Genomic DNA, 12,464 nt, shown 5'->3' on the forward strand with positions numbered 1-12,464 from the left:
ACACACACACACACACACACACACACACACACACACACACACACACACACACACACACATTGGTCTGGTCGGTGGCGGCCTTGTGGTGTGATATCTCGCCTGGTGTCAAGACACAGACCAATATTTATGTCATAGTCTGACAGTGTGACCTTCGTAAATGACAAAAAAAAGGCATGCAGTTTAACAATGCCATGAGAAACACTTTTGGTCATTAGCAGGCATTATCTGATCCCATTTGTGCGGGTGATGTTACTAACTGAAGATCAATCAGCTTTATGTATGTTTCATTTATTTATCTGTCTATATGATAAGTTGAGTGAGAAGTGCAGTCTGCGATTATGTTTTTTGGGTTTTTTTTAACTGCGAACACAACCACCTGGCTGTAGGCTTAGTTACTAGGCGCTCACAATTGAGACCCACCTTCTGGGTACGGAACAATAATCCAGTATTTGTACACACCATTGGGGTCTTTTGAGCCGTGCTGTCTGGTCCCTCACCTAGGAACTGTTTTCCATGAGTGACCCTGCCACTGGCAAAAAGTCTGACTTAGCCCCTAGGATCATTGGTACACAAACCCTAGTTAAGGTAGTGAAAATAAAAGCAATTTAAAAAGGCTATTTATATGACTGGTCTTCTACTTATGTACGAGTGACAATGTTAAAATGTTAAGCAAAGAGACTGTCAATGTGCAATGACAGTTGCAGCTCATGTTCATGACACTACTATAGATCTTTGTTTTAAAGGTGTTGAATACTTCAAAGAAACGACTGAGAAATTAACATTGCATAAATGTGTTATGTTTCTGTGAGCGCATTACCTTGTCTTCCTTCTAAGCCCGAGGACTTTTCACTCCTCTGAGTTTGCTTTTTGACAGCTTATAATATTGTATCGAATCCATATCTCTCAAACGTTTAAAAGCTTTTGTTCTTTGAAACACCGGGATCTCCTGGTAATTTCTGATGAAAAGAAGATGGTAATGCATACTAAAGAGGAGGCTGCAGTAAAATGTATACTTTCTTTCCACCAAAATGGACTAAATGGGTTTGGAAAAACATTTCCTTGGGGATATCTGGATCCCTAGTTCACCAGGTTGAATTTACCACACCGACTGATTTGAAGAAAGGACAATTTCCATCAAAAAGCCCTTTTAAACGCATGCGTCTGTTTCCTGACACAATCATCCATTTTGAATGCGTGCTGACGCTTATGTATGGACACACCTTAAGTTCAGAGTAGCCAATCAGCGCATCATATATGCTTACGCTTATGTATGGACACACCTTAAGTTCAGAGGAGCCAATCAGCGCATCGTTATCGCCGACATGCCCTGCTCAGGCAAGGTCTCGAGTGAGTCAAACATTATACACACAAAGTCGCGCTGCCGCGGTCCTCTGCATTACATCTGTTAGTGCACGCAAAGAATACAACGGATAATTTTAACAAGCGATCGCGGTAATGCGCAGATTATAGTCCACAAATATAAAATGTATAATGTAAAAATCAATTTATAAATAATTTATACAATTTGCCGAGGGTCCGGACAGAGGAGGTCCGGACAGAGGAGGTCGGCGGTCCGCCAGTTGAGGAAGAGGGGTGTAGGTTGTGCAAAGAGGCACCTGAGACGATCCAACACATAACTGCAGGGTGTAAGATGCTGGCAGGGAAAGCCGACATGGAACGCCATAACCAGGTGGCTGCCATAGTCTACCGAAACATCTGTGCGGAGTATGGACTGGAAACCCCAAAGTCAAAATGGGGAACACCTCCGAAGATGGTGGAGAATGACAGAGCGAAGATCCTGTGGGACTTCCATATCCAGACTAACAAGATGGTAATGGCGAACCAACCAGATATCGTGATCATAGATAAAGGGCAGAGGAAAGCCGTTGTAGTGGATGTAGCGGTCCCTAACCCTAACCCTAACCCTAACCCCAAGTGAATCATCAGAAAGAAGGAACACGAGAAACTCGAGAAATACAAAGGGCTCAGAGAAGAGCTGGAGAGAGCCTGGAAGGTAAAGGTGACAGTCGTGCCTGTGGTGGTCGGAGCACTCGGGGCAGTGACCCCCAAACTAGATGAGTGGTTGCAACAGATCCCAGGAACAACATCGGACATCTCAGTCCAGAAATGTGCAGTGCTGGGAACAGCAAGGATGCTGCGCAGAACCCTCAAGCTTCCTGGCCTCTGGTCGAGGACCCGAGCTGAATGAGGGACGGACACCACCCGAGGGGGGAGACGAGGATTTTTTTAATTTTTTATTTTAATGTATATACTGTATATATACACACATACACTAAGGGTGTGGAAAATAATCGATATTAATCGATACATCGATGCGCACGTGTGCGATGCGAGTGCATCGGCTCATTCACTGGGTACGACGCGATTGACAGGTGACATCGAGATTCATCACGATGCATTGGTGGGTATCGGTAAAATCCGATTCAAGCGCAGTTTTATTCATGTTAAACGTCACCTATCTGCCCTTTCCTAGGTGCAATGAATGCACCATCATTGTTTTACGTTTTGTGTTGAATACGGACAGTAGCTGTGCGTCACATACAGTCCAGTACACAACTAGCGAAACACTATGAAAGTTCGCGCAAGCAGCAGCGAGGAAACTACTGTATTTAATGCTTCCGCAACATTCAGATCTTATGTTTGGAAATACTACGGCTTCAAAAAGAAAGACGCAAAGATTGATAAAAGCTCCGTAATTTGCAAAGAATGTCGCACTACGAAGCCATACAACGGCAGCACCACAAATATGCAGACCACTTAAAACGATGGCACCACATCACCGACAAGTTTCCCTCCGCCTCCCCGTCCAGTTCCTCGTTGGACACAGGAGAAACTCTTGGCAAACCAGGTCAGGATCAGAAAAAAATCGCCTCTTATTTTGGGGGTCCCCTTGCAGCTCACTGTGACCGCGCAAGGAAAAACTATACAGTGAAACCCCGCTATGCGACCACCTCATTTAAACGACCACCTTAAAAATACGACCGGTTTTGTACAGTCCCAAATAGAACGCCTATGTATTGTATTGTATTGAAACCCTAGAAATGAGACCACCCCGGAATTCAGAATTGCGACCGCGATATCCGGTCCAGAGGAAGCTATCGCCTCATAATTACGAGCAGGAGTGAAAATGGCAGCAAGCAAGAAGAGAGTTGATTTGACCCTACAACACAAAATAGAAGTTATTCGAGCCAGTGAGCAGCCAGGATCGAGCCAGCGAACATTAGCTGAGCGGTTTGGAGTTGGAAAACCATTTTGAAAAAGAAACGGGAGCTCCTTGACGCATACCAAGCGAACGCTAGCTCTTCGAGAAAGCGCCTGTGCTACCGAAGCGACTACGACGACGTGGACGAGCTAACTTGGCGATGGTTTCAAAAAGCGCGCAGCCAGAATATCCCTATCAGCGGACAGATGATCCAGGAACAGGCACGAGAATACGCAAAGGAGCTTGAAAAGGACGAAGCCTTTAAAGCGTCCAACGGTTGGCTGGATCGTTTCAAACGAAGGCACAACATTGGAGGCGCTAAGCTATCAGGAGAGCGAGCCAGCGTAGATCCTGAGACAGTCCATGCTTGGAAACTAGTGATGTGTCGTTCGCGAACGATCCGGCTCCCAGAGCCGGCTCTTTGAAGTGAACGATGGGAGCCGGCTCCCACCTCATTGGGAGCCGGCTCCTCATTGGGAGCCGGAACGGGAGGGTTATAGTGATGTGTCGTTCGTGAACGAGCCGGCTCTTAGAGCCGCCTTTTTTGTTTCTCCAGTTGTCCCCCCCCCCCCTTCGGTTAAAGCCGCACGTGATTGGTCAAGATCTGTGGTAGACGGGGGAGGGGGGGTTCACACACACACACACGCGCACACACGCACACACGCGCACACACACGCTACAGTTTAGAGAGGGGGGAGGGGTTAGAGGAGAAGAGACACAGCAGCGCGCGAACGAGACAGACGAGGAGACGACAGAGCTAGTTAGCAAAAAAAGAACACGGTGGAAAGCGAAAAGGTGAGAAATGGATAGAAAACGCAGTGAAATTTGGACTCATTTCAATGTTATTGATAGTTCAAAGGCAGCGTGTAGACTCTGCAAAGTTAAAATATCCCATAAATCAGGCTCCACAAATAACCTGCACAGGCACATAAGAAAAGTCCACCCATCAGTACAATTGCGAGAGAAAAGACAAGCAAGGGAACCAGATGTTAATGAAGGTGCTAGTGTGTCTGCAACTGTTGCTGCTGCTCCAATGTCACAACAACTGCCTAGAAGTACAACCCAGAGCTCTATCCTGTGCAAGGGTCTTCAGAAAGTGACAGCTGAGCATCAGACCAGCGTAACCACAGGGAAAGTGAAAGAGTTAGTGGATGCTCTCTGTGCATCCATGGACAGAAAATTCCACAGAATGGAATGGAACACTGTTCTGTCAGAAACCACCATTCTTGACCCAAGATTCAAGAAGCTGGCCTTCACTGACAATAGAGCGGTTGATGAAGCTCTTCAAAGAATAACTGCAGCAGCAGCAAGAGCCAGCCAGACAACTGCACTGCCAGGAGGCGAAGAGGGAGCAGAGCAACAACAAGAAGAGCCACAAGCATCTGCTGTTTGGAGGTTCTTTGAAGAACGAGTAACTGGAAGCACTACAAGACGGAATCCTTCATCAGATGCAATTCTGGAAGTGAGATCCTATCTTGAGGAGCCCCTTTTCCAGAGAAGTGCAGAGCCTTTGAGCTGGTGGGAGGCCAAGGATTCACTGTACCCACGTCTTACACATGTGATGACACGGAGGCTGTGTGTTGTCGCAACATCTGTGCCCTCAGAAAGAATCTTTTCCAAAACAGGGCAAATGTTAACAGAAAGGAGAAACAGGATCAACCCCTCAAAGCTGAGGCACTTGGTTTTTCTTAATGCCAATCTTCACTAAAGACATATTAAAACTTTTACCTGGATGCTGCTTTTTTCTTTTTGTTTTACAAATTTTAAGGTATAATGTGTTGTATTCAATGCTTACTTGTTGTTTTACTGTAAACAGTTAAAAGCTTATAAATATAAATATTCAGAGATTGGAACTTTTTGTTGACCTTGTTTTGAGGTGGGTCTTTGTACTTTGTTTTTATTTTTGTAGCACTCCATGTTGTACTCCATGTTGAGTATAAATAAATATTTGATATACTCTCTATTTTTTGCATTAGTAATTCATTTTACACATAATATTACGTTATTTTTGTTAGTAAATTAATTTAAGCAACAAAAAAACTGAGGAGCCATTGGGAGCCATTTGGGAGCCGAAAGAGCCGGTTCTTTTTAGGGAGCCGATCCAAAAGAGCCGGCTCTCCAAAAGGAGCCGGAATTCCCATCACTATTGGAAACAGCGGCTACCTCAACTCACAAGAGGGTATGATCCCTGTGACATCTATAATATGGATGAAACAGGCCTTTTCTATCGAGCTCTACCTGATAAATCACTTGTTATCAAGGGTAGTGATTGTGCTGGTGGAAAAAAAGCTAAAGAGCGTTTAACCGTGTGTGTAAGTATTTGGAACCGTGAGTCGCCGCTTGGAATTGAAGTGGATTTCCATGGGACAGGAGAAGCGAACCAATCTCTTTTTTCGTCAATGGATGCTACAGCTTCTTGTTGACTCTGAAACTTAGCTTGTAGCCGACGTGTGCACATTTTGAGCATGACGTCTCTGATCCACTGGTTAAAGGACACTTTGATTCTCTCCTCTTTCATCTCAAACCGCTTCAAACGACAAAGCGTGTGATGGAAAAGTGGTTAGAACTGCACGACTGTCCGTGTTTTATGTTATGTGTTGTGTTGATTATTTTACTTTATGTTAACTGTATTGTGAAGCGCTTTGTTACAGCTGCCGCTGTTGAGAAAGCGCTATATAAATCAGCATGTATTGTATTGTATTGTATTGTAAGTGCCAAAGGAGAGATTGAGAAGCCGTTAGTTATTGGCAAGAGTCTAGACACCATCCTTTGCAACATTATGTCTGTAGAGTCTGGATTGCAAGAGGCTGCTTTCAAACACAATAGCAAGAAACGACAATCTACTTTGGATAGTTACTTCCTCTAAGAACCATAGTTTGTAGCTGTAGTTTTTTTTCCCTCTTGCCTTATACATACTGTACATAGACTATTCAAATGCTTAAATTTCTTTTGTGTACAATAAAGTTGCATGTACATTCCATCATTCATTACTCATTGTGTGTACATGACTCTACAGTATATTGTTGCATGTGAGCCACATTACTTCTGCATTATCATTACTGCATGCCACTTCAGAAATCAGACCACCCCGAAAATAAGACCACCTTGAGCAGTAACATAGGTGGTCTTATTTCTGAGGTATATGGATGAATCTTTTGGACATTTCATTTTGACACTCAGTGAGAGTGGTCTGTGTACGCTACAATACACACAGCAGCTTTGAGGCTGTGACTGCCACATTGTTTCAATTGTATTTTTTTTTCTGTCCTATGGAGATGGATATTTCATATAAGACACTCCGTGAATAATCTGTGTTTACACTACAGCAACAGCTGTGAGTCTCAGGTGCCAAATTGGTTACATTTTCTTTGCACAAAACCCAATTGTGAAAGGGCTTACATAAGTTGTTTTACACGTTCTACTGTTTATAAGGAATAAATTGGTCTACTTTTTGCAATACCATACTGAACTTTTTTTCTTTGCGTATTTGCATCATGTTTAATTGCACAACATCACAACAAATTGCACTGTATCGTATTGGATCGCATTGATTTGAACTAAATGTGTATCGTGTCGTATCACATCGTGAAGACGGTGAAACGCATCGCATCGTGTCGCCAGAAAATTCCATGTATCGTTTAAGTATCGCATCGCTGGTAGTGCATCGAGATGTGTATCGAATCGTCCTCAGTGCTGAGATTCACATCCCTAACATACACACTGATGCAATGCTGAGGCCACCAAACCGGACCCCCTCAATGTCACAGCTGTGCTTCGAATTTCTGACCTATAAACAGATTTGTGACAGCCTGGGTGGAGTTCAAACCTAATTGAAAACGAACCAGACTTACTAACGGTATGGTGAACCAGACTTTGACATTGGTGGTACAGGGTCCGAACAGCTCACATCAAGGGGTTCCAATGCCCCGTAATCCCAAAGCACCCCCTACAAAACTCATCAAGCGACACGGTTGAATGTCTTCAAGATGAGCTGTGGCCACAAAATACTTGTCGACTAGCTGGGCAAACTTCCACGCACACTCAAGGACCATGCTGAGGGTTTAGAGCTGGTCCGTTGTTGCACGGCCGGGATGAAAAAACGGCTTTCAAAAACGTGGAGTGCGTCGAACAAGCTTTATTTTGAAAGAGAATGTTGAAAAACTGATGTTGCTTCTGAAATTCAGAGTTGAGTTGAGTTTTACATCTTGTTTTCTAGATGATTTAAATAAACGGAAAATTTGATGTTTTTGTTGCCACCAAAAACACAAATGTATGCAAATAAATAATGAATAATTACACAACCCCTCCCACATTCCCCCCACCCCCACTTTTGCTCATCCCCCACCATGACCCAAACATGTCAAAATGCATTATAACTTAACAGTGTTATAACAGATTCCAAAAATCCCTCTATTCCCGGAGGCAAAAGGCCAGGTCCTTTGCTCAGCATTCATCACACAATAACAAAATCAATATTTTAGTGAACATTTTGCCACAGCCACTTCCTGTCTCCTGCAAAGTCTTGAAGAACAAAACAGTTCTCCTGTTACCAAAGGACATTTTAGACTACTGTACTTAAAATAGCAATGAGCGCACATCGCTGCAGGAAACAAAGTTAAAAAAATAAAACTAAATTAAAAAAACAATAACAGAAGCAAATTAACAGAAAATGCAACAAACAAAGGACAGTGTGAAGCTCACAGCTGAAACAAAATAATACTTTTGTTTTTCCTTCTCAATGTTCAGATTCCACAGCTTACCCATCGGGTCACCAATTTATATCAATAGTAATGTGAATAGTTATAGTAATGATTGTTAAAAAAAAATGGGGGGAATGGGGGGGTTCCCCCTGTACATCCTGTAATGAGATAACAACATCTGTGTGTCACGTAAGCCATTTGAAGTCCTCGGAGAGTCCACGATCCCACAGCCTTTCCAGTTTCCACCCACCCTTCTAACTCAAGCTGACAGCTGAGTAAAAGGCAATAGCGGAAAAGAAACCTGACAAGAAAGACAGGAGGAATGAAACCACCGAAAACTTTGTACTCATGTTCTGGAATCTCAATGAGAATCAGAGGTGATGGATCAATCTATGCAGCTCCTGGAAATGGAGATAACCTTAAGAAGTAGATAAGTACCATAAAGCAAACAAAGCACAGCGGATAACTCTCAGTAAAGAAAAACAGTCCATCTGACTACACTCAGATGGAGACTGAGCAAGGTGGGGTACAATGCTTGCAGTCGTAACCAGAGGTTTGGATACAGTATACTGTATTAATAAGTGAATCGATGCATAATATTCAAGTTAATTGTGTCACAAACGTTGCATACTGTTAGCGTGCCTTATTGGAGTCTTCCTCACCTCATAATGAGCAACTCTCTGGGACTCGGAGATCAGCTGGGCACTGCACACTCGGCAGTAGCTCTCTGTGAATAGCCCTTGGTCCACGTCTGTAGACTTCATCTGTTGAAAGAGACTAAATGTTAGCTTGCAGCAATAATACCTTGTGGCAAGCAAACGTATTTCAAAAGAATAGCAAGAAAGCAATCGTATGGCTTGAATTGTAGTGGACATAAGTTTAGTTACATTTTATTGTGTAACTTTGCTAATAGATCAAATAAATGTGAAATGAAACCCACATTTGATAATATACAGTGTATATCCAGGCTTCCTCAACTGGCGGACCGCGATCCACGACCGGACCGCCGACCTCCTCTGTCCGGACCTCCTCTGTCTGGACCCTCGGCAAATTGTATAAAATAACAAATTATGAAGTGATTTTTACGTTATACATTTTATATTTTTGGACTATAATCTGCGCATTACCGCAATCGCTTGTTAAAATTATCCGTTGTATTATTTGCGTGCACTAATAGATGTATTGCAGAGGACCCCAACAGTGTGACTGTGTGTCTATAATGTTTGACTAACTGGAGACTCTGGCTGAGCAGGGCATGTCGGCGATAACGATGTGCTGATTGGTTCCTCTGAACTTAAGGTGTGCCTATACATAAGCGTCAGCATATACGATGCGCTGATTGACTGCTCTGAACTTAAGATGTGCCCATACATAAGGGACAGCATATACGACGCGCTGATTGGCTCCTCTGAACTTAAGGTGTGTCCATACATGAGCGCCCAATACACACGCATTCAAAATGGATGATTGTGTCCGGAAACGGACGCTTGCGCGACGCCACACTGTGCTCACAGCTTCAGCCCAGGAGAGCCGCACACAGACAATTCGACAAGATGAATCGCGGGAGGTTTCGATTGTGTGCAGTTTTGCTCCCGTCTCCCAGCAACATGGTAAATGAACATCACAATGGCGTCCTCAAATAATATTTGCATGCCTCAGACATTACATTCACCTTTAGTGGAATAACAACACTGCGCATTCCTGTGCTCCCTTGTGTCAGTATTTAAAATGGTTCTTAACTCCTATATATATTTTTTTTCAGTGATTCAGAGGGGATCTGAAAAGGGGAATTGTACAAATGAAAAGGATATTTTTGTTTTCATGTTTAGTATTTATTTTGGTAAAATTAGTATTTTGTTAAATTAAGGGAAAAAAAGACAACTACTGTTTCACAAAGTTAAAGTAAAAGTGACTTATTTCCCTTAAAGGGCTATTTCTATTATTAAGCAGGCACAACTTAACAAAATAAAAGAGTTCCCGTGCCTCAACACAATACCTCTCATTATTTGCTGTGTACTGGCAAAGTGAATAATTGTTATTTTCATGCACCCCAGTATTGGTTGGTTGTGAGGAGTATTGATTTGTATAAGCTTTTCTTGACCATACTAAATGGGCATATAGCCCTGCTCCCCATGACGAACGTGCATGGGACCTTGGTCTTCTTAAAAAAAAAAAGTGGACCGATAGCATTTCTAGTTGAGGGCCACTGATATACACTAAGGGTGTTTGCACTCATGGGGCATTTTCAACAATTTCTCAGTTCATAATGTTGTTTTATTTTTAGTGATAACATTTACAATATTAGAATGCTAGGGGGCAGTGTTGCCTTGAGGAAGGGGGTATATAGCACGGGTTTTGGGTAATGTGGAAGGTGTTCCTTCTGTGTTTTTTTTTTTTAATTGAACATAAAACATATACAGTAATAATTTGACAGAAAATGAGGTAGATAAAAAAGTAAAAAGAAAGAAATCAGTCTTCATTCAACACAGTTATTATGTTCAAGGGAGTAGGATGAAGTAAAAAAACTTATCTAGTCCTACCCCGTTATGTGTTTATATCTACTAAATCATTTTTATATCAATCAGAAAAGAAAAAGTAAGAAGAAGTCTCCATTAAGGCTCATACTTTACCCTTAACCGTGATATTTTCACAACTTTTGGTTTGTATCGGGATTATATACATCCTCACCCTGGCACTCTTGTGTCAATTTTCTCTTGTATTCATAATGGATATTTCAATACCTTTCTTTTTTTTGTAGTTTGAGAATAGGGAGTGTGTTTGTTTTGCAGGCATGTCCCCATATTTCCACAGAGTAGGTCATATATGGTAATAATAATGAAGTGTATAATGTGTACAAAGATCTCTTATTTAGCACTTCCTTGGTTTTGTAGAGGATCCCTACGGTCTTGGCTATTTTTCTTTTTACGTTATCGATATGTGGTTTCCAACATAGTTTTGAGTAAATTTCCCCAGTGTGGGACGAATAAAGGATATCTTATTGAGTCTATTACTAATCCGAGAAACTTGGTTTCATACGCTCTTTCTATTTCAATTGAGTTTACCATAATTTTAGCTTGGTGTTTGATTGGTCTTGTGCCAAAAACAATTGACTTCGATTTTTTCAGGTTAAGTGACAATTTATTTCTTTCGAACCAGTTTTTTAATTTGTTTAATTCGTTTTCTACGGTTGTCAGGAGCTGTTTCAGATTTAGTCCAGAACAGTAGAAAGTTGTATCATCAGCAAATAGGACACATTTAAATAGTTTTGAGACCTTGCAGATATCATTTATATACACTGTATAAGATGAATAGTTTTGGACCAAGCACTGACCCCTGAGGAACTCCGTGAGTGATTTTCAGTTGATTCGTTTTTTTATTGTTGAGTTGCACGTGCTGATATCTGTTTTCTAAATAACTTTTTATCCATTTATAAGCTACACCTCTAATGCCATATCTTTCTAGTTTTTTCAATAATAATGGGTGAAGGTGGACGGTTGCAAAAATAAAGAGTTCTACGACCATCATACAAGTGGAGTTATTATTCGGATTAACACATAAAGCATGGATCTAATGCATAATTGGGATTTTCGGCCAAGGCGAACAACTCTACACTGCACGGTACCATTGCAGGTGAAAAAGATATTTATTCACTTTCACTCTCACTTTCAATTCAAGAAAAAAAAACTTATACCATCCCCAGGACGGCTTTGGGTGTCTCTGGGAGCAACAAACCAACCAAGCTGTAATGGAGCAAGTAAACAATAATCTTGTTTCATAATTTCAAGGCTGTTAATATTTCATCAGCTCCAGCATTTAAGTTTGTGACAGAGGAAATGACTTGGAAAGACACATTATATATCAAACAGCCGCGGAGGATCAACAACCCACTGAATCTTCAACAAAATTGACAAAATTCTGTTTCTACATAACATACAAAGTTATTTACATTTTAGTACAAATGTCCTCACATCTCGTTTGAAAGTAGCAAACTAAAATACCCTCCAAAGTATTCAGGCTTGTCTTCAATAAGAAGAGAGAGAAAGTTTTTCTTTGTTTATTTTTGAATGACCATATTTGGTCATGGTTGGGCATTTTTTTATTGAACATAAAACATATACAGTAATAAGGTAAATAAAATAGTAAAAAGAAAGAAATCAGTCTTCATTCAACAGTTATTTTGTTCAAGGGAGTAGGAAAAAGTAAAAAACACATCTAGTCCTACCCCGTGATGTGTTTATATCCAATGTCAATGTAATGGAAGTCAAGATGGCGCCCGAGTAGCCAGCCATCAGCAAGTGCTCTCATGAGCCTTGCTTTTTTTTTGTGTGTGTTTGTTTTGTCACTTTGTGTTTGTTGTTACGTCGTGTGGACCTGATGTGGACCTTTTCAGCATTTTTTGGCCACGACATTGATCAAGGAGGAGATTCTGTGCTTGGTGGTTGCGCCTTCTCGGCAGCATGGGTATACCAGCACTTTTTTTTGACTGGGAGGAATGTCAGCGCCATTTGACTGTAGTTGCTGGACAGTCCCGGGGCGCTTGT

General features: G+C 41.7%; 2 protein-coding genes across 6 annotated transcripts in view; one reads left to right on the forward strand and one right to left on the reverse strand.

The window, feature by feature from the left end:
* The window catches only part of zmat4a (zinc finger, matrin-type 4a), an 80,027-nt gene that overhangs the window by 59,145 nt on the left and 8,418 nt on the right, over nucleotides 1-12,464 (reverse strand). Inside the window, exon 2 of the mRNA XM_052068358.1 lies at nucleotides 8,586-8,687. Coding sequence (XP_051924318.1) covers nucleotides 8,586-8,687 — 102 coding nt within the window. The remainder of the gene's footprint in view (nucleotides 1-8,585; nucleotides 8,688-12,464) is intronic.
* LOC127602295 (uncharacterized) overlaps nucleotides 1-12,464 on the forward strand; it is a 70,973-nt gene that overhangs the window by 39,213 nt on the left and 19,296 nt on the right. The gene's annotated exons all lie outside the window — the stretch shown is intronic.

The sequence above is a fragment of the Hippocampus zosterae genome, chromosome 6 (genome assembly GCF_025434085.1).
Source record: "Hippocampus zosterae strain Florida chromosome 6, ASM2543408v3, whole genome shotgun sequence".
NCBI lineage: Eukaryota > Metazoa > Chordata > Actinopteri > Syngnathiformes > Syngnathidae > Hippocampus > Hippocampus zosterae.